Below are 21,950 nucleotides of genomic sequence, written 5' to 3'. Positions count from 1 at the left end.
TTTCTCCTTTTATTCAGGAAATCTGAGGAAATTATGTGGAAATATTTCCCAGGCTAGAAAAAATAACTTCATATAGAAGGGAAACTATATCCAGTAAAGTAAGCTGCTCTTGGCTCTTTTTAATTTTCATATGTATCTTTTATGACTGGCCCAGCAAAGATGAGTAGCCTAAAATCCAAGGATAAAGGGGCCTGGGTTTGGATATTAGATATTGACAACAAATTCTGAGTGGTGAGTGTATATGTGTTGGGGAGGGACAATGTGCCATTAAATATTACTTTGCGATTTCCATGTTTATTGAAATAGAGTGAATTTTTTTTCTACTTATCTGGGTGCAGAGTGATGAGAGCCTAGAGAAGGAAGCTATACCCGTGCCAGCCTGGGAAATAAATGCCTAGTGGAGAAGGTGGGGTATGAAGATGGGAAAGAGTGATAAATAGTCAAGGGAGACAGGCAGGAAGAAAAGGAATTGGAGATGGGGTGGAGTTCTCAGTCGCAGATGGAGAGGTGAACAAGATTCTGAGAGTAAGTCTGAGAGGATTTGCTGGTATTTGGTAATTTTTCTAGTTCTGAAGTTATTGGATTCATAATAGCAAGAAGTTCTGTCTATGCAGTTCCACAGCCTTTGCCTTTAGCTGCTGTGTTCGGAGCCAGGGGCTAGCCCTGCAGGGATGATGAGAAAAAGCTTTCCCCCTTTCCTCTGAATCATTTAGGCCAATGGGAAGACAAAGCAGAAGCACATGCAAAACGCCCATTATTTTAGGCAGTGCTGAGCGAGAAAACCATTGTGCAGGGGAGATAAGGGATTGAGGAGAGGTTAGAAAGAAAAGGACCGTTCCTAGGCTGGATGGGTAGGTGACTGGTTCCCGAAGAACCCGATTTGGACCTTGACTCTGGGTTCCTGAGAATTAGAATATTTCTCTCCTCTTCCATTGGGTTTTCTCAGACTGAAGGTTTCTAGTTCTCTTACTGGAACCTCAAGGCCCCCAAAAGAGGGTCTAGACAAATATGAGCTCTCCATCAACTTGTTTAGCCAGTTTAGGGCCTCCAAGATTCCTGGATAGTCCCACTGGGGTTGCATTAGCTTTAGGAAACTCAAGAAAGGGATATTATTAATGGCACAGATTTGGTTTTCAGGTTTTAGTCACAGTAATAAAGCCACAGGCCCCTCGTAGGCAAGCCACAGTGTCCTAAGTAGGCATCAAGCTACTGCTAAGAAACTTTGTAATAACCGAGTACTGTGGCTCACTCCGCTATAAGCTCATGGCCAACCTGAATATGAACATGAGCAGACAGAATGTGGGTAGTAGCTGGTTGGATGGGTACAGGATAGGAGGTGGGGCTCAGGTCAAGCTGAGTAGCTCTGTAATAACTGTAGTAATCTTTGTTACTGGGACATCAACACAGACATTTTAGGTAGAAAAAGGACTCGGGACTATTTGGCCTGCTCTCCTTTCCTAGGAAGGCAACATTAAAAATTATCAAAATCAAAAACTCCTGTGAATCTAAGATTTTGGTACCTTCAGACAAGTTTCACACAACTAAAGAAGATGCTGAGATCGTTATTTTAGAAAAGGGAGAATCCTGTTTTCTTTCTCTCTCCTAACTCTGTGTTTTCCTATCCCCACTATGAGGCAGGAAGTCTTACAGGCAGGTCTCTGGAAGAAAGAATCTTATTCAAAAAGATGCAGTTCTATATCTATCCACTAGAGGGCTCACTATTTAGGAACCGTGAAAGAACTAAAGTGCAGAGAAGTGGTATTAAATCTACATGAGATAGGAGCCCTGTCTTCCCCAGAAAGAAATGTGAAATCATGCAATTTGTGTGATCATTGGAAGTCATGGTGGGGTGCTCTAGGAACAACTGAGGTGGGAGTTGGGTGTTAGGAAGAACAGAGTCCTTATATTAGTATGTCTCAGATAGGTTAGAGTCAGAATTTGTGTGTGTGTGTGTGTGTGTGTGTGTGTGTGTGTGTGTGTGTGTTACTATAGATCAAACCCAAGATTTATGTATATGTTAGGCAGTACTTTGCCACTGAGCTACATCTACTGCCCCGACAGTCAAGATTTTTAACAGTGGGTTCGGGGAATTTGTTTTCTATCCTCCAAAAGTAATTATGTGCTTGGCCCTTTGGTTTTGAAGTCTCTGGATTAGGCAGAAAACAAGGAGTCAAAACTCGAGACATTGTGTCTCTAAAGATTAAGCAACCAGTAGCAAAGCTTTTGGCTTTGCCATAATTGGAGCTTGTTTTTCTCTGGGTAGCCCAGTCACCTCTGTTGTCATGGCAACTTACCTAGCGCCTATTGTCTGGGCAATTGAGGGAAAGCTGCTTCAGTTGTCATGACAACTTCCTCTTCTATCTCCCCTTGGTGATCACTCTGCTACAGAAGAAATGAGGCTAACAAACAAGAGTGAGGAAGAACACCACCTCAAGCCTGACAACTCTGAAGTGCCTGATGATCAGGCCAAATTCTACCAGTCAAAAGAGGCAAATAGTGATCTTTTAATTCCAGTTCAAATATGGGGACCATCTTAGAGTGCTCCCCTTGAAGGGTTCCAGTGTCTGACTGAGTTCTTACCAGTAGGACAACTTAGAATACCTTTCTTCTTGGTGTGAGGGAAACCAGAAACAACTGTTATTACTATAAGTTTTGCATCTCGGATGGAAAGGGATCCTGGCAGTCGGGAGCCCAGGAATACCACAAAGTCACCATAATCATAGCAGCTTACAGTCCTGCTCCAGGGAAAGGCTTCCCCAGTGTAACATCCCAGCCGGGGAGGGTTTTCCCAGGGAAGATGTTACAGTTCTGCTCAGGTCCCTAGGAGTGTAACAAGTCTGCTCTGCCAGGAGGTTTCCCCAGAAAGTGTTACAGTTCTGCTCCGCTCTGGTTCTGGCTAAAGTTGTTGCTTCTCTGCTCTGTTCCAGTGAAAGAAGGTCTCACCCAAACATCATCAAGAGATTTATTGGGAGGGAAGAATCCAGGAGAGTGGCTGCCCCTGCCAGGGTGGAAAAAGGCAGCTCCCAACTGAACAAGTACAGGGTTTTTATAGGGCTTCTTAGGGGCAGAGTTTCCAGGGTGAAGATTTCCAGGGTGGGAATTGGCCAGATTTCAATCCCTTAGCTTGGACAGGCTCAGAGATTGACTGGATTTCATGCTCAGGAATTGGTTGGTTTTGTGCTCAGGAACTGGTTTTTCCTGCTCAGGGATTGGTTAGTTTTGTGCTGAGGTGGTCAGGTGTAGCTGTGTGTTTCTTTGGCTCTGGTTTCAGGGCCAAAGTGTGTTTCTCTCACTGGCTCTGGTTTCAGGGCCAAAGTGTTTCTTTGGCTCTGGTTTCAGGGTAGGGTGTGTTTTTTTGGCTGACCCTTTTACCCTACAAGTACTTCTCAAAGCAATAGCATTTGTGCTAAGTCAATAAGGTTCTAATACTGGCAAATCTATTTTTGTTTGTTTGTTTGAGACGGGGTCTGTATGTAGTCCTGGCTATCCTAGAACTTGCTATGTAGATCAGGCTGACCTCGAACTCACAGAGATCCTTCTACCTATGCCTCCCGAGTGCTGGGATTAAAGGTGTGTGCCACCATGCTTAGCCCTAGCTAACATGTTTTAAGTGCTTACTATATGCCATACTTTTAATCCCTCTACTGCCATATAGGGGTTAATGTCCCATTGGATAGTTAAAAGAAGCAGAATCAGAGGAACTAAGTATTTAATCTTACTGTCACTAGTCTGGGACTAGAATCTAGGGTTCCTGATTGCCCAACACTAGACCCCTGGATTGGGACTCTGTGGGAGGAATGATAGGGAGGAAGGAGTCCAAAGGAGAAAGGAAGTGGAACCCTCCCTCTTGGTACTCACCATGCGTTGGCGTCTCTGCCTTCTACGAAGTCTCAAAAATTCTTTGTGCTGACGAGAGACAAAATTGACTGCAGCATACTCAAGCAAGGCAGCAAATACAAAGAGCAGGCATACAGCCATCCAGATGTCAATCGCCTTCACATAGGATACCTGCAACATCCATCAACAGAGCAGTTATCCTTTCTGGAGTCCTCTGTGGACTAGCCAGTGGATTTCCAGCCCATATCAAAGGCTTGGTATTGTTCATTTTTATCCTGAAACTTCTGTGGTTTTCAAGAAGTCTATCACGATATGTATATTTATCTGAAGGCCTATGTCAAAGAGACTGGCCTACCATCCTTTGTCTCTTAGCAGTCTCTACCCTCTGCTTTTATGACCCTTTCCTCCCTTTTCTTCATTTCCTTTATTTATTCTTCTTGCATTCCTGTTTTACCTTCTGATTCTTCCCTCTTAGTAAATAGCAATAATCAAAATGGTATTTGTTTGCCCTCTGGTATCCCCTGGGTTTCTCATAGCCACAATGATAATTCGGGAGGGTTCACAATTTTCGTGGGAGGTGTGTGGAGACATTTAATACTCATAGAGAACGGGTCTTAGCAGAGATCACTTAGTTAGAAGGTGGTATTAGGACTGGGAAGTTCTGAGCTTTCAAATTAATGAACTTGACATTTACTTAGGTTACAGCTTCACTGGCAGACTAGGAGCTCCTCTGTTCCTTTTGTCCTGTTAACCCTGTGGAGTTTTCTGCTGCGTTTGCAGGAGACGCTCCTGAGGAATGGAGTGCAATGGTCAGCTAAGGCTTCGTCTCTCACCTTGGAGAGGATGGCAGAATCCTGAGGAGTGCCACCTAGCCCTTGTCATGGCACTTCAGTAATTGCAAGGCCCTCTCAGCATCCACCCGTCTGGTTCCTGCTGCACTCTGAACACCTACCTACCTGCCTTTGGCAGCTCTTAGGAGTGTGTTTCCCACTTGTCTGGTCAAGGTTAACCACCAACCTCTCCAGGAACAGGGTACAGCTAGCTGGCTCTAAGAGGAGGGACAGAGCTTTAGTGTAGTGGGATCCTTTCACCCCCTTAACGAAGGGGGTTCCCTGTGTAGTTTTGAGCTCACTCCATCTAGCTTCCTGTCAGGAGTAGGATTCGTGAAAAGTGACTTCTTTTTATCAGCTTCTGCATTATAGGGCACTGAGAGTGCTGCAGATCCCAGCCAGGGAAGGAAAAGATTTCATTGGATAGATTCTCTACTTGTTGGCTTTCTGTGATAGTGGAGATTGAATCCATGACTTCATGCATTACAGGCAGAGTGCTTTACCAAGAAGCTATATCCCTAACCTCACATCTTAGTGGTTCTTAACTGGAAAAAACTGTTCCACCCACAAGAGCATTTAGCAATGTTCACCAAAAATTTTGGCAATATGATTTTGAAATGGTGATAGCTACTGGCATATCATGGGTAGAAGACCAGGATGCTATTAAGCATCCTACTGTACATATCGTTCCTCCCTCTAAAACATACACACACTAGAATTATCTGCTGCAACTGAGGTGTTAAAGTTGGCACACCCTGCTTTCATTTCTGGGCAGTTCCACTGGAAGAATGAGTAGTAGTGGGTTACTGGGTAACTCTGATTAAGAATTCCTTGGTGCTGTCTCCATTTCACCACCTATGAAGAAGGCATCCCATTTAACTGTCTATTGTTCAGGCCCACTGGGCTCTCAGGGATTTAAAATACCTGCTACGAAGATGAGTAATGAGGCAGTGATAAGGGATAGTCATGAAGGGCTTTAGACTATTAATGAAAAGTGTACCTTATGTATTTGTGGCTTGTTAATGATAAATATGTCATTAACACATTTTAAAAAGGTCCCTGTGATTATATCACAACCCTTTGGAGGTTCTCTATTACCCTTGTGATCTAGCTATGTTACACTTACCATGGCCTTTGACCTCTGCTTACCTTGTCAGCCTCATTATGCCTCTTATATTCTATGATCCTGCCACAGGGAAATAGTTCAGTGTTTTTAAAGAAGCCAGTCTCCTCTCCTCTCTGTGATTCAGGTATCCTTTAGCTTCCACATTAGCTATCATATTTTTGAGAGACCTCTCCTGATCATTCTAGTGTCTTTTTCCTTCTGTATGTACTGGCTTACCCATACCTCTTTAGCATCCACCACATAGCGACCATTTCTTCCGCTAGCCTGAGCTTTTCCATGTCAGGAACTATTTTTATAGTGTTCAGTGTTCTATCCCCAATACCTGAGTGCTTGGCACACAACAAGTAGTTTTTGAATGAGTGGGTAGAAGAGTTAGCAATGTGTTTGTCTCTGCGGGCTCCTACTTGCTCTCTCTGTCCTTCTTTCCTTTCTTTGCCTCACGAGCTAAGGACAACATACAGAGAATTTTATCCTTCCTCCCCTGGTGCAGCTTTATATCATGTCTTTCATTTAGTTTTTCCTCTTGCGGCTGTGGAGATCGAGAGCCCGGCAAAGAGATGGAAGTCAGTGTCTTTAGGGTGTTGCACAAGGCGGTGAAGGAATGGTTTCTGGAGTCTATGGAGAAAGCCTACCCTACCTGAGTTCCCTTTCAAAGAAATCTCTTTTGCTGTCATCTCTAGATGGTAGAGTTGTGTTTTGAGTGAGAGTGGTGTTGCTGTCAGATGCCTCTGGCCTGCCCTCATCTCCTTCCTTACACCCTCCAGGAAACCAATGTTGCACAAACTCGGGCGAACAAGAGCTCCTTGGCTTGCTGAGTCCTTTGCTCCATGGATCTAGTTAGCAAGACTATTCAGTTTAGGGTACATGCCTGAATATTTTACTTACTAGCCAACGCGGCTATTCAAAAGTCATGAAAATATGACAAGAAGGTACTAAATGTTGCAAACAACCTCTTAACGAAGTCCATTTTTTTAAAATGAGGAAACTATGATACCTAGGCACAGATGGATTGTGCTCACTCACAGTGGGGAACCAGAAAGGAAATTCTCTTCGAAAGAAGGCATAAATTGCAGTATCTTCTTGGGTTATGAAGAATCTTACTTGACAGAGACAAAAAATTGGGGCAGGGCTCTTAATGCAGTGATCCCCGTATAAGGCTATTATAATAATACAAGTATCATAGCTCAGGCTGGCCCTATGGCTCTCCTCTAGGGATAGGCTGCCTCTAAGAGCCTCATTAAGACCCCAGTCCATTTGGGAAACACATACAGGAAGGAATCCCTGACAACTTCTTCTCGGGTGCTTGATCCTAATCTGAACTTGATCCCTGTTTATCTCTGTAGGGGGCTTGGGAGTAACTCAAAGGTTTTCTAGCAAATGAAAAACCATCTGCTTTATACCCAGATCCAAAACTCACATTTTTAACTCTGACACCTGATAATTATAAAAGTAATTAGCATTTATTGAGCAATTACGTGCCAAAGACTGTCCTTGTATGTTAATACATAATTTATTTTTCATAATAACCTCATGGAGGGGGTAGAATTCTTAGTTTCATATTATAGGCAAGGCAACTGAGAGACAATTTACCCAAGGTCATACTATTAGTAAATAATGAAGCTGGGATTTAAAACCTAAATCTACCTGACTCTATTATCCTACATTTAAACTCCCCTATAGCAATTTCATAAACATGCTGTCAGTATACATATTATACACTGCTTAAGTCTCCAATAAAAAAGTCTTATTTGGAACAACCAGTGAGAGACAGCATTTCTCAGTGTCAGGTTCCCAACAAATCAGAAAAAGAGGGGATATGTTCAAGGTAAGATTTGTTATTCTTCCATGACCAAGTACAGTACCTGGTACATAGTACATGTTCAACAAATATTTATTGAATAAAAAAAAAAAAAGGCTTCACTCCCTGATTTTCTCTGAGCCTCGCTGACCATAAGGACTTTGAGGTGACCTTTAAATCCCCTACATGAATACATGATGCAGGGAGAACTGTTCTTACTCCCATCAGCACAAATTTTCTGCACAGTCAAAACATTAATGGGCCCCAGATGATCAGAGTCTACTGTCTTTAATTGCTATTATATTTGCAACCTCAAACTATTCTCCTTCCCCCAAAATAAACACTATGTTTAGAGCACTTTGTAATAATACCTTAATTGTTAAAGAAAGAGGACAGAATTTGATTCAAAACTCTACTATTTCTTTGGTTGTTTCTGGTCAGGATTGACCTTGAGGAGGTCATTTAAGCTCTCTGATCTTCATTCTCATCTGTACTATGAGAGAATGGAACTTTTTGTGTGATAAGGGTCTTTTGATGTTGACATGCTAGTATTTAGTAAGGCACTGTCTCTACTCATTCCCTAGCCAGCAACATTCACATTGTTGTACTGTTATGAGTAGTACGTTATGGAGAAGAAGACATGTTGCATGCCAGCTATTGCTTATCCACAGTTACAACCTTAAATCCAGGGTAAAGAGGGAGTAGCAGAGCGGGGAGCATGCGATGAATGGGGAATAGGAGGCTTTATGTCAAGCAGGTTCTCTTGCATATCTCTTCACCTTAGGCAAAGAAGCTCTAGATCCAGAGCTCTGGGTTGTCATGGTGAGGACAGTGGTGATGCCGAGGCCTACGCGGGCAGGGGCAGCATCCATGTTGATCCAGAAGGAGACCCAGGACAGGATGACAATGAGTAGGCTGGGAATGTACATCTGAATCAGATAGTAGCCCATCTGCCGCTCCAGGTGAAACTTCACTTCTATGCAGGTAAATTTTCCTGTAAGAAAAGAAATGAAGTATTAGGCTCTGAGTCCCCAGACTGCAGCTTAGCCTGAGGGAATGTGGGTCAGGAATAGGGCAGCCCTGCTGAACCAACCTCTGGGATCCTCAGCTGACCAATAAGTGATACTTTCAAAATGGCCCCAGGTAATGCCAGACGCTACTGTAAAAGCTCTCTAATCAAGCCATAAAGATTGCCTTCTTGCTCCCAGAATTTTACCTTAGAGCATAAGATCTTTCAAGTAACAATTACAGAAAGAGGATAAAGAGTAAGAGGGCTCCAGACTCAGACCCTCTGGGGTTGAAGCTCAACTTTTCCCTTAATAGCTATGTGATCTTCAATAATTCACCCAAGCCTTTTGACTGTTATGCCTTTTGTTTTTGAGACAGTCTTTTTTTAACGTAGCCCAGGGTGACATCAGATTTGGAATTCTGTGCTGTACCACCATGCCAGTTTCCACCCAAGCTTTCTGAACTTGTTTTCTTGCCGAGAAAACAGAGTAATTAAGAATATCAACTCCATCATTGGGCTGTTAGAAGTTAAATGAAATATTGTAGTCGAGGTGCTGAGCACAGTAGCTGTTTCTACCACTAAATCATCATTATGAAAGAATTGGTTTGGACTTCATTTGCATCTCACCATCCTTCTTTGCACTTGCTCATGTCCCTGAATCTCTAGTAACAGCTGGAATAAACACTCCCTGTGTCTTAAGCAAGTGAGAAGAACAAGCTAGTATACGATTGGAAAGGATTTGCAACAGAGATCAGCTCTGGATTCTGCTAAGCAGGTTCCCATAGAGTACAAGGAAACCCTATTTTGTTCCACCATAAAAAGGCATTGGTTCTAGGCACATATCTCTGTGTTCTTCCTTTTCATATGCCAGTCCTCTTTAATTTATCCTGCTTCCCGTGGTGCTGAAGCTAAGAAAGCATTCATTAACAGCTTCTCTCAAAACCAGAGGCTTAGGATAACACAAGAGGAAAAGCAGACTTTTGGGAAAAGCATATCTATTGGGAGATGGCTTTCAAGACCCCCTCACAGATACTAAAATCCATGGATACTCGAATCCCTTATATCAGATGACATCATATTTGTATTTAAATTATGCATACCCTTCTCTATACTTTATATTAGGTCTGTATTATTCATTTTTAAACATTTATTTGTGTGTGTGTGTGTGTGTGTGTGTGTGTGTGTGTGTGTGTGTGTGTGTACACCACAGCATTTGGGTGGAAGTTGGAGGACAACTTTCAGTAGTCAGTTCTCTCCTTCCACCACACGGGTCTTGGGAACTGAACTGAACTCATTTACCCACTAAGCCCTATCTTTTCAGCTCTAGCTTACTATGATATAACACAATGTAAGTTCTATGCCAATGGTTGTTAGACTGGATTTTGGGGGACTAATGAAAAGGAAAAGTCTATATATGTTCAGCACAGGTGAAATTTTAATTAATGCTTTCATTCTGAGGTTGGAAGGACACTCGGACATGGAACATGTGAACGTGGAGAGGCAACTGTGTGCTTTGATGCTATTCTGACTATGGTTTAACTCTGATTACTCAAGACCAGTGATTTGAACTGTTCCTGCTTGCGGCTTTGGCATGCTGTATATCTCTATGACATCTTGCTCATCCCTTAGTCTACCCCTACTCAATGCCATGGACTTCTTCCTGGGACATGCCTTTATTATGTACCCATATTTTCTTCCCATGCTTTCTTCCATTCTTATTGCAGTAATAGTTTGGATTTTAATTATAAGATTAACATTTGTTTAATATAGAAAAAGGAGAAGAGAAAGAATAACATTCTTAAGCTCATATTTATCAAATCACTACTAAGTGACTAGATTTTAATTACTTTAACTAAATCCTGTAGCACTTTTTGGGGTGGGTAAAATGATTATCTCTCATATTATAGATAAGGCTACTGAAATATAAAGAGATTCAACTATTTTTCTCAATGGTATCCAACCAGGATATAAAGAAGCTAGAATCTAAACTTAGGTTTATATTACTGAACTGTATCACACTACTTTAGAAATACTTAGTAGTAGTATTTACTTTCTAGGATATTAAATACATATTTTTGCTTTGTTTTTAATCACAGTATAGTCATGCTCTGACTCATCTTTGAATCTTTTTTCTTTCTTTCTTTCTTTCTTTTTTGATTTTTTGAGACAGGGTTTCTCTGTGTAGTTTTGGTGCCTGTCCTGAATCTCACTCTGTAGATCAGTCTGGCCTCGAACTCACAGAGATCCACATGACTCTGCCTCCTGAGTGCTGGGATTAAAGGTGTGCACCACCACTGCCTGGCACATCATTGAATCTTATTCCTTTTTTAAATTTGTACTTTCCCATGAAGATAGAAGAACTGTGAAAGTATCATGTTCATGATGGCATACTATTTTACCAAGCAGGCACACTGTTTAATTTACTTCTGCCATACGGGTGGATAGTTAGAATAATTCCAAGTTCTTGTTAGCATTAGTAGTGACAGAGAAACCTTAGTGACTAAAACCAATGAGATATTTTGTAATATTTTCTTAAAACACATTCTAAGGGTGGAATTTCTGTATAAATAAGTAGGAAAAAAAAACTAGCCTCTAGACTAACGTTCCTCAAAATATGGTGTTTCCTGAACTACCTGCATCATAAGCCTCATGATACTTGTTAACATGCAAATTTCTAAGCATTTTCTGTAGTATATGTGATCAGAATCTCCGAGAGTTATAGCCTAAGAATCAGTGTTTTTAAAAGACTCCCCAGGCGAATATATTGAATACAAAAAGCTTGGAAACAATTCACCTACTTATAAATTGCCACTCCCCCTCCCAAGTTTTTGCTAATTTCTCCTTCCAGGTGTAGTTTGTCAATTCAAGGAACTGTTTACCCCCAACTCCCACACAGCTAAGTTGCTAAAGGAGATGAGGAACAATCTACTCTTAGGAAAGCTGAAGGATTGAGCTGCCCCGTTATGAAAAACAGTTCCTCTCCACTTCCCATGCTCCATGTTCAGGAAAAGAAGTCAGTTCAGGAGGGCTGGCCAGTGGAGGTGACTATGGAAAGTGTGCCTGGTCAGCTGCCTGTGTCCTCTCTATTTGAGCACAGCTATTGACAACTCCTAAATGTAGATTTCCCAGCTTTCACGCCGAACTGGCCCTAGGAAAAATGAGATTCCTGTGCTGCTCATTGTCACAGGCCTCTTTACTGTGCAGCATATGAGAGCTGTACAAACATGGGCTTTGAGTTTGGATCTGGATTTGAATTGTAGATTTGATGTCTACTAACTGGATGGCAACTGATTTAAAGTCTACCCCCTCCTCCGTAACTTTCCTTTTAAAGTTTATTTTTTCGTTATTCATTTTTTCTATATGGATATGTGTGAGTATGAGCATGCCACAGTGCATGTATGGAAGACAGAGGAGAGCTTATGGGATTCAGTTCTCTCCTTCCACCATGTGGGTTCTAGAGAATATACTTGGGTTGTCAGTTGACCTGCTGAGTCATCTCTGGCTTTTCTGTGTTCTCTTCATGAAAGTGGTGCCGATAGCCACTTCCATGATGAAACAAGGTATAGGACACATGGAGCATCATAGCTCTTCTGTTCTCTTGAGACTCTAGTGGAACCTGGTTGCCTTGTCCCCTTGACTCTGCTTTTGAGACCCTCTAGTACCTTATAAACACTGAAGAAGACCTATCTGATTCTTACCTGTGTTGTAGTGCTTGGTACAATAACCTAGATCTTTCTCATCCCGCAAGATAAATTGGGGAAGTGTCAACCCCTCAGCCACTTGGACAGCAGGAGCATCTTCTAGCCACTCAAACACGAGGTCATTCATCGTGTAGCCAACTGCAAGGGACAGAGATGTCAGAGCTTCCGAGTGCATGTTTTGGGTGAGGATAGAGGTGGAGTTAAAGGTAGCGAGTGTACATAGTTGAGGAGCAAGGTTTGGGCTTTAGAAATGGCACACTAAATCTTGGAAAGGGGGACATTTCAGAAGAGGGTATGTCCTCAATTGTCTCACAGGCTTGAACTAAATGAGCAAGTCAGAAAAATCCTACACTACTATGTAGGTCTCAAGCTTGGTAAATGCCTAGAGAGCAATTACTCTGGCAGACTTAGGATGCAGGCCAAGAAGTCTGGAAAGATGTCAAGGACCCCAGCTGGGAACCTCCTGCCACTTCTTAAACCCAGAGGAGTAAGCATGTGTACCAAGCACATGTCCTGAGCTGAGCCTCCGAGCCAGGGCTTCTGCCACTTCACCTCAGGGAAGAGAGAGCTATTTCTGTCCTTCCAGTCATGCATGGGAGAATGTGCATGCCACAGACTCCTAGCCAGGGACTTGAGTTGGAAAAAATGGAGACTTAATAGCTGAGCAGGCCAAGTTGCTCACAGATTACTTGCAGTTCATGAAGGCTCCTGTTACAGACATGATGACCATGTTCTCACATGTAAGGGAAGACGGAGGTTTACAGAATCTAGTGTAAGGTCCACTGTAGCTTCAGATGAGTTATCCACGGTTTTGTAAAATGAGGCTAGTAGAGGCTGCCCCACTAAGTTTTAAAGTTGTGAGGGATAAAGGGAACCTGCTTGTAAAGATGGTAGATGAATTCTGGAGGGTGGGACCACAGGGCACTTTCTTGGCATCAATGTCCCCACGTGCTAGAAACAGTGCAACAAGTTTTCTTCTCTGGGGGATGCCTCCTGTCTCAGTTTCACCTCACCCAGGTGACAGGTGAAGGGTGAAAGTAAATGATGACCCACCCTTGCCATCTTTTGGCTTTTCTGGCACCTTCGTATAGGGGACCTTGGCCGACTTCATCTCTCTAGGCACTGTCCTATGTATATGCGTGAAGCTGTCGTCTCATTCTCTGTAATCATTATCGGTACTCATGGAGAATCAGAGTTCCAAGGGTACCTTCATCTTGCCCCAAACTGGCATATATATGGACATCTTCAATGTCTTAATTCTGGGAGAGGAAGGTAAAGCTACTTTAGGGACACAAGAAGAAATTTGGACAGAGGACGCATCCTTCAGGTAGTGCCCATGGCCAGTGCAAGCACATTCTGTAAAAGGCTGGGAGACATTGTGTTCCCATAAAAGGCTGAGAGTCATTCTGTTTCCAAGCTCTATGGAATAGTCAACCCAGCAAGTCATGTGGGAACACAGAAACCACACTGGGCTATGAGTCAAGGAACCTTGGCTTCTAGGCTTAGCCATGGCCAGAATTGATTGTGTGTGCTTGGGCATGTCCCTCTGTTGTCTGCAATATCATCAGAGGATATTAACTAGCTGTTAAGCTAGGCCTCGCCTTGCTGTTCACTAGAGACACTTACAGCTTTCCAGCTGCATTGTGCAGGTCTGGATGTCCATTGGGAAGTTCTTGAGGTCCATTGGGCAGGACAAAATGAGGGTCAATCTGGTGGGAGCAGTAAAAGAGTAATGACATCAGTTTACTGGGGTACCGCATTGTATAGCACGGGCCATCTTCCCACCCTTCCATCTCTATCTGGCTTCTTCTTCTTGATACAAAATCCCCTTGCTATATATTAGGTGCACCTGATACTGTAGAGCACATTCCCATTCTTGAAGATGCGTAGTAACTTGTTGTCTGTGGTCACCTCATGGAAGTTGGCCCCTTTTTCATTGGCAAAGAAGAGGTCTGGCTTCCAGATAGAGTCGAGCATGGAGGGGTCTAGGTCCAGAGAGTCATCAGGATATTCTCGGTAGGCCAGGCGTGGGTCGTTCCACTGTTGCCGCAAGAAGACATTTACCCGGTAGTCCTGGAAGGGTGGCAAGGAGGGCCTATCAGAGGCAGTGCTTTTCCCAGAGGTCCAGTAAAACCAACATGAGCAGAAGGGCCATGAGGAGGAAATGCTAGAGATGCATCTTGGGGGCAGTAGATATTTTCCAATGGAGAAAGCCCACTTTGGCCAAATATGGCAAAGATGGGAAGGGGAAATACATTCACTTAAAAATCTACTATATGCCAGACTCTGCTAAGTTCTTTTTTGTAGGACTGGGAGTTGAACCCAGGTTCTTGAGCATGCTTGGCAAATACTGTATCACTGAGCCACACATCCTCAGCTCTAAGTACTTTCCTCAGATGCATCATTTTATTTAAACCGCTCATCTTTCTTGCATGGAGAATGGTTTCATGGTCTATGCTTTGCATATGGATAACAAAGACCAGGAAAGATAAGTCAACCTGTTTACCATAACTATTAGGTGGCAGAATTGGAATTTGAACTCAGGTCTTCCTGATTCAGAAGCCTGCACTCTGCGTTGGATTACTTCACATATTCGATAAACTGTTCTTAGACTCACTTGCATTTAGCTAGGACAATCCTGGACTAGCAGTAACCTCTCAGTCATCAGCTCAAACTCCCAGGGTTTAAGCTGTGATCACAAAGCAGGAAGAGGACAACAGAAAGGAAATGCTTCCTATCTGGTGAGCTTCTCCCATTCACACTGGAATGGAAGTGGGGAATAGGAAGACCCCTTACCATGGTGGTCTCAGTGACGGAGCCAAAACTGTTGATGAAGATGTTGCAGGTCACATTCACAGGTGGGCCTAAGGGTAGCAAAGCACAGCCCATTGGCAGGGCATTCCAGAAAGCTGAGCCCAGGTTCCAAAAATCCCTCTCTGAGCTTCAGATCAGGCCACTGCTGGGAAAAGACTGACAGCAAACGGACCCACAGGCAATAGGGAATAGAGGCTCTTTCTGAGCTAAAAGATCTAGCCTTGGACTTCCAGCCTCCTTCCTTAAGGCTGGCCATTGGGTACTAGCTAAGTAATGTGCCACCCAAAACAGTAAGCATGGAGGGAATTTAGTAGATGGATGTTTCTTACCTTTGAAATTGGGCCTAATCCTGGCATCATATCCAGATGTTCGTCCCATTAGCTTATCCAAGAAATCAGAGGGGGACATGGGCTGGGACCCTTTGGGCCCAGATTTGACATCCTCTTTTGCCAAAGCCACACTGGACAGGAAAAGAAAAGAAGTTTGAGGATAGTTGTTTTCTACATTGATTACAGATTGTGCTTTCCCATCTCCATCACCCTTGGATGAATCTGCCTATCAGGCTGTAAGATAGGAGAGAATGGGCCTCTGGTGTACTAAATGAACAGACAAACAGTTATGAGCCATCATGGCTACCCAACAATAGTCCTGGGAAATGACTTCCACATACATTATATGATTTTATTCTTAATTCTCGAAAACATGGCATTAGCACTCTCATTTCCATTTTACAGATGAGAAAACAGGCTTGAAAGTTCCTTGCCCAAAGTCTCAGAACTTCTGAGTGACAGACACAGTCAGGACTCAAACAGTGGACTAAGGAGCTACTTAGTGTTCTCTTCCTGAAGGCGCTTGGAAAGCATTCAAAGAAGAACGGCATCTTACCCAGGGTGTTCCTGATATAGCCTCGTCAAGGATAGGAGGGGCTTTAGGACAAACAGCTTCCCTCAGAGCTGGTATCGGTTGCTTGGGCTTTCTGTAAGATTTGCAGGACTTAGGACTCAGCTTCTATTGGGGGAGGCTTCATTTGTGCCGTTTATTTTCTTCTTTTTTTGCATGGCAAGAAGCTATGTTTAAGTGTAGGCGCATGGCTACTACAGGCTGGTGAATATGGTAAATAAGCAGGGATCTATAGCCATGGGAGAGTTTCCCAGTAGAGTGATCGTACTGAGGGGAACTCCCATCTTTCTCTACCTAACAGCTTAATTGGGGGAAGATGTCAGGATGTTTTGGCCTGGCATAGAATCTAGCCTCTTGTCTTTTGTCAGTTTTCCTCCTAAGAGACCCGAGGAGGTGGATCAGTGACTAAAATGCTTGTTACAGCTTCTGTTATAGCACCAGCACAAGGAACAGCGTTCAGAGCCTCAGCACCCAGGTAAAAGTCTGGTGGACATGGCAACCCACTTATAATCCTACCACGAGGGAGTCTTGCTCGCCTGTGGCAGGCTGGATAGCTCGATGAGCTCAAACTGGCTAGATATGACTTCATCAAATGACCCTGCCTCAATATATAAGATAAAGAATGATTGAAGAAGACATTTGACATCAACCTCAGGCCTCTACACATATATGCACACATGCATGTCAGTGCGCACCCACATGCGTTCATGCCCACACATAAGCAAACACTTGTACACACATACACAAGTTTCCTTCTAGGAGCAGAAAAGTCCCTTCCACATACCCCTGTACTAGTGTACTAGCCAACACACAGACTAGGCACCAGGGACTCAGCAACACCCAAGCAGAGAGGTAGATCTCAAGACTGCACTCAGCCAGACTTGTGGCTAGAGCAGGTACTTTCTTGATGCAGCTTACTGTCATCACTGTGCCAGACATAGCCGTCTCCACAGCTGCCACAACTGCTGCACTGTGGGACTGAGCAGCAGGATGACAGCTGTCTTTCTGTGTCCTAGACTCCTCTAAGCCAGTCGTCCCTTTTCCCCAATAAGTCTGTGTTCTAGTCGGTGACGGGTAGAATCATTAAAGAAGCGAAGGTACCACATTAAATGCTTCACAAGCCTTAGCTAGGTTAATTCTCACACCTGTCTTCCCTCATTATCTCTATTACAATTGGCTCTCTATATCCATGGGGCACTGGTTCTAGGACTCCTTTGTAGATAATCAAATTTTCAGATGCTTTAATCTTCTATATAAAATGCTGTAGTCTTTGGATATAACTTGTGCACATCTTCCTGTGTACTAGCAAATCATTTCTGGGTTCTAATACCTAATGCACTGTAAATGTTATACACATGGTTGTTTAGGGAATAAGGACAAGGAGAATCCAAATATGAGCAGCAAGGTGCTATTAAATATTTTGTGTCTGGGATGCTTGAATCTGAAGATGTGCAAATGATGGATATGGAGGACTGACTGTATGTAGATTAGGATATGGGGGCCCAGTGAGGTGGAGGCAAAGTGACTTCTCCAGGAGCCTATAGATGGTGAATGATAAAGCCAAAATTCAGAGCTAGAGCCAGTAACTTCAAGACTCAATGTGTCTGTCCTAGTACTATCACAAGGCACGTAGCCCAGGATGATATACCAGAGTGAGGAATGGTCAAGACCTGTCCTGCTGTGACTTCCTAGAGTTCTGCTTGAATCCCCAAAGCAGGCGGAATCCCTTGCCTGGGGACAGGGCCACCCTGGCCCCTGGCAGGAGTAGCCAGAGCAGGTGGTATAAGCAGACTGGGGAAATCCAAGGAGGTTGGTAGTGATGCTGGGGCAGGCAGAAGTCTCTGACTTCACCACAGGATGCCCACACTAGCCAGGTGCTTCTTCTGCTGCTGTTGCTGCTGTTGGCCATCTGCCACCTGCCTGCTGGGATGCCATATGGCCCTGCCTACAGAGCAAGAGACCTCTCTACTGTCCTCAGCCTCACTCAGGTCACCTCTCCACTAGTCCTCGTCCTAGGACTCTAGGAGAGGCTGTGAATCTTCTGTCTTTAGTCTCTAAACCTGTTTTGGTCCCGCATCTTCTAAGATTGTCTTGTCTAAGGGAACATGACTAAGAGTTACTTTGTGAAACCACTGTATCCACTTGTTCATTCCTGAAAAGTTCCAAACACTGACAGGACCTAGAAGGATCAAGGGCTAACAATTCTCATGCAAGGCCCTTGGGTGGCATGAGGAGAGAACTTTGGTTCAGCTACTGGGTGCTTGAGCAACCTTGAGCAGGTCACTACCCTTCCTTCTCTAGGCTTCACTTTCCATACGTCCAGCAGATAGCTTGAAGTTGGACTCTAAGAGCCCCTCTTCCCCTGATTGCATCCAGTCTATAAGCACACATGGTAATTGTGCCACTTGTTCTTGGATCTCGAGGCAGTCTCCCCTCTCCAAGGGTCAACTCGGTGACCCCGTTATGTCTATCATGTCTATACCCTTTCACCTCCCTCTAAGTCGCCATCCCACTCGGAGCTGCTTCTCACTTCTAAGCATACTGGCCCACTTTGCACCCTTTCCTGCCTGCCATCCAGTGTGTCCATAAACAACGGGGCCGAAAGCGCCTCAGAAGCAAGATGATCTGGGACACTCCTTGGGTTGAGACTGCGCTGGCATTCACTCTTGAAGACCGGTTCTGCCAAGCCATAGCTATCTTTTCTACTCAGTGTACGTGTCAACCTGAACTAGCTCTTGTTATAATGAGAAGGGGGCAAACAGTCAGAGGACATTTACAAGGAGCCCCAAGAATTCCTTGCTTGCAAACTCAGGAAATAACTGCTAACCTGGTTCCTCTAAAAGGACGGTGAGCAGCCATGTATACAAGGGCAGGGTGACTACAGAAAGCTAAGGTTCAGGTAGCCCAGCTCCATCCTGCTGTGGTCCTGTAGCAAACCTATGCCACCTGCAGCCTCTTTGGCAGGCATGTGACATATATTTCTGTCATTTTTAGGGATCCCGCTGGTAGGGATATAGGGTTCAGTTACAGGACAAATGACCTCCATTTTAGGACTCAGCTACCTAGCCGGTACCCAGGCCCATGCAATCCACCCATATAGAAGCCCCTCCACCGGCACTGGAGCCCTACATCTGTGCTGGACAGCTCCTGGGTCCTGACAAAGGAGGGTGTGTCCACCCCGATGCCCTCCAGACTGGTTTTTGGTTTTTTTGCAAACTTAGAAGAAACTGTGCCAGCTACCCCATCTGTTAGCACCAGCCCCCCAGGTAGTGTTTGCATGCACCTCCTTCTCACCCCGCTGAGCTCACCTGAGGAGGACCTTCCCTGGCAGGGTCCAGAGAAGAAGGAAGAGGGTTGCAGGAACAAGAGTTGCCATTCTGCAGAGGGACCTTGGAGTCCTTCCTCAGCCTGGCTGCCAAGGTGAGAGCAGGTATCCCTGTGGGAAAGCCAACAGTAGAGAGCCCTTCTCCCACTTGGGCTGGAATAAGGAGCCTGTGTGGCTGGGCCAGGAGTTGAGCTCTTTTTCCTCTCCTGACTCTTTTCTGCCCTGTCCTTAGCAGTCAGGGTCTAGAACTATTCCTCTGGAACTGAACCTGACACGAATAGCCCTCCCAGCTCCAGCTCCGGCTTGGACTTGTCTTGGACTGAGGAAGGGCCTCAGCCTGCCGGTCAGGGAGCCAGAAAAGATTCTCTTTGGGTAGCAATCACCCTGCAAACCCTGGAGAGTCTTGGAGGGGAGGGAGGAAGGAGCCCGGTAGAAAGATGTTTCCCTCCCTCCCACATCCCCCTAGATGCACCCTCCGAAAGCAGCAATTTAAAGGCACAGTCGCCAGCAGCTGGAGTGGGGTTCCCAGCTTGTCTGAGTGCTGGGGAGGAGCTTGGGCTGCTGAGCTGCCGCTTGGGGAGAGCCTGAGGTGTTAGGTCCAGCCTCCAACTCTCCGGGAGGAATGCTCATCCATAGACAGCCTTATTACCCCTGTACCCAACAGCCTTCTTTTCAGCCTGGAGCCAAGCTAGGGCACTAGAGTCAAGTCTTAATTAATGCTTTTTCTAGAGGAAAAAGACCCCAGAGGGGTCATGGGGGGGCCCCACGGTATCCTAAAGATGACAGCTTCAGGTCAAACAAAGGTGTAGAAGAGGCTGACTGCAGGGACTGCTTTTCTGTACCCTATGGATGGAGGCATGGTGGATGGCGGCCCACAGTCTGCCCCTCTCTTTACCTGCCCAAGTCTATCTTTCTCTTATCCCCCTCAACCTGGTAGTTGTGCGTTCTCTCTCCTGCTTGGTTTCCCTCCCTCAGGTAATCTCTGTGGAGCCTGTCACCTGTTGTAGCTCTCAAAATCCTTCCTCCTCAGTGTCCATTCCCAGGCCTGCTTGTGGGAAGGGACGACTGTCCTGGGTGGAGGTACGGGGACGAGCATGCCTGGGATATTGGCTTTGTAAGTTTTAGAGGGATCACTGGTGGGAAGTGAGGTGGGAGGACTGTGCCAGTAGCCCCACAACCCTGGATCTCGGAGGGAGAGAGACGGGGCGTGGCCGAGCTTCCTCCCTTGCTTTCTTTCTGCACATTTGCCCATGCCATCCAGATGCTGACAGAGCTCCGTTTCCTCCTGGCTGCTCTTTGTCCAGTTTCTCCACACATCAGCTAAGGAAGCACAGGGACTTCCCCTAGTGCCTCGCCCTCCCCGCTTTGCTCTCTTCCTCTCCCTGAACTTTTCCATCATCCACCTTTTGTCCCATCTCAGGTTTCCTCTGTTCCTTCCCCCTGCCTCACCCTATGTCTGTCTTTCCCTCCTTCCCCCTCTCTTTCCTTGTTTTCTTCCTCTAGCCCCTCTCTATCTTACACCTCTCACTTTCCTCCTGAATTCTAGCAGTGAGAAACCAAAGGCTTTCTTTTCTTCGGTGGCAACTCTCCTACCAGCTCTGCAGAGTTTGAGTGTGTGCTGGGGGAAGGGATCAGTGCCACTTTATACTGATCAATTTGTCATCTGGCTGGCCGTAGCCTCTCCAGCCTCTCCAGAAAGAGATTTGGGAAGATTAGATGCTCTTGCCCAGGGGGGTCCTATTGCCTATACAGAGGGATTAATAACGAGGCATTCATGTGCAGCATCTCTCTTCTTTTGCTGTGTTATTAAGGAAAAGGATTTTTCAAATTACAGATGAAAGCCAAAGAAGAGAATTTTCAAGAATAAATGCTGAAATATTGATGAGTGAGCTGAGCTTTTGGGATTGGGACTGAGAATGTCATATGCTTCGATGCTTATATGGTAGGTAAAAGCAAACTACTAATTACCCTGGCAACACTTGAGCCACCCTTCCCCCGCTCACCTTTCCTCCTTGTGTCCCTTACGCGGTGCATAACCCACTTTTAGGCAGGAACCGAACCGGGGACCTTTCAGGGCAGAGCACCAGGCTGGGAAGCTGAGAAGAGGGCTGCACTTGTCTCCTGTGTGTAACTTCCCCACCCTCTGACACCCCTGATCCTGTCTCTTCCCTTGCCTCAGCAGTACCCCTACTTCTCTCAGGTGGCAGGACAAGACCCTGCAAAATTATCTAGTCCTATTTTTCATTTCACTGATTTGTCTAACACTGTTTCTTCTGTCTTTGTAGTCTGGGGGTATTTTCACGTGTTACCTACCAAGTATTCTTCCTTATATTCTTACTCATCTGGACTCAGTGTCCTTGTTGCTTTGTCAAGCAAGACTTATGGAACCACATCACTGCCCTTAGGTTTGAGTTAGGAGACCCCTTGTGTATTCTCTCGGGTCCTTCCCAACCACACTCGTTGATTTCCTTGCCTCTCCCCCGCTCTGTCAAGAGCTTCCTGAGAGCAGGGACACATTATCTGCTAAATCCACAGCACAGGATAGGCAATTAAGGAACACTTTTTAAAAGATTCACCCTTGGCACCCAGCTCCTCAAGTTTACCACCTAT

At 44.9% G+C, this 21,950-nt stretch overlaps 2 protein-coding genes across 4 annotated transcripts in view; one reads left to right on the top strand and one right to left on the bottom strand.

Moving 5' to 3' along the window:
- The window catches only part of LOC102928820 (glycine receptor subunit alpha-4), a 29,242-nt gene extending 9,406 nt beyond the window's left edge, over positions 1-19,836 (bottom strand). For both annotated transcript variants that reach the window (XM_076562330.1, XM_006998424.4), the window contains exons 1-8: positions 19,324-19,836; positions 15,445-15,575; positions 15,098-15,165; positions 14,151-14,374; positions 13,928-14,010; positions 12,299-12,439; positions 8,371-8,585; positions 3,859-4,008 (exon numbers count right to left, since the gene is read on the bottom strand). In XM_076562330.1, coding sequence (XP_076418445.1) covers positions 3,859-4,008; positions 8,371-8,585; positions 12,299-12,439; positions 13,928-14,010; positions 14,151-14,374; positions 15,098-15,165; positions 15,445-15,575; positions 19,324-19,391 — 1,080 coding nt within the window. In that variant the 5' untranslated portion in view covers positions 19,392-19,836. The remainder of the gene's footprint in view (positions 1-3,858; positions 4,009-8,370; positions 8,586-12,298; positions 12,440-13,927; positions 14,011-14,150; positions 14,375-15,097; positions 15,166-15,444; positions 15,576-19,323) is intronic.
- Plp1 (proteolipid protein 1) overlaps positions 1-21,950 on the top strand; it is an 84,676-nt gene that overhangs the window by 2,882 nt on the left and 59,844 nt on the right. The window lies entirely within an intron of this gene.

This window comes from Peromyscus maniculatus, chromosome X (genome assembly GCF_049852395.1).
Source record: "Peromyscus maniculatus bairdii isolate BWxNUB_F1_BW_parent chromosome X, HU_Pman_BW_mat_3.1, whole genome shotgun sequence".
NCBI lineage: Eukaryota > Metazoa > Chordata > Mammalia > Rodentia > Cricetidae > Peromyscus > Peromyscus maniculatus.
The sequence above is the reverse complement of the archived record's forward strand: the minus strand, read 5'-3'. Positions and strand labels throughout refer to the sequence as shown.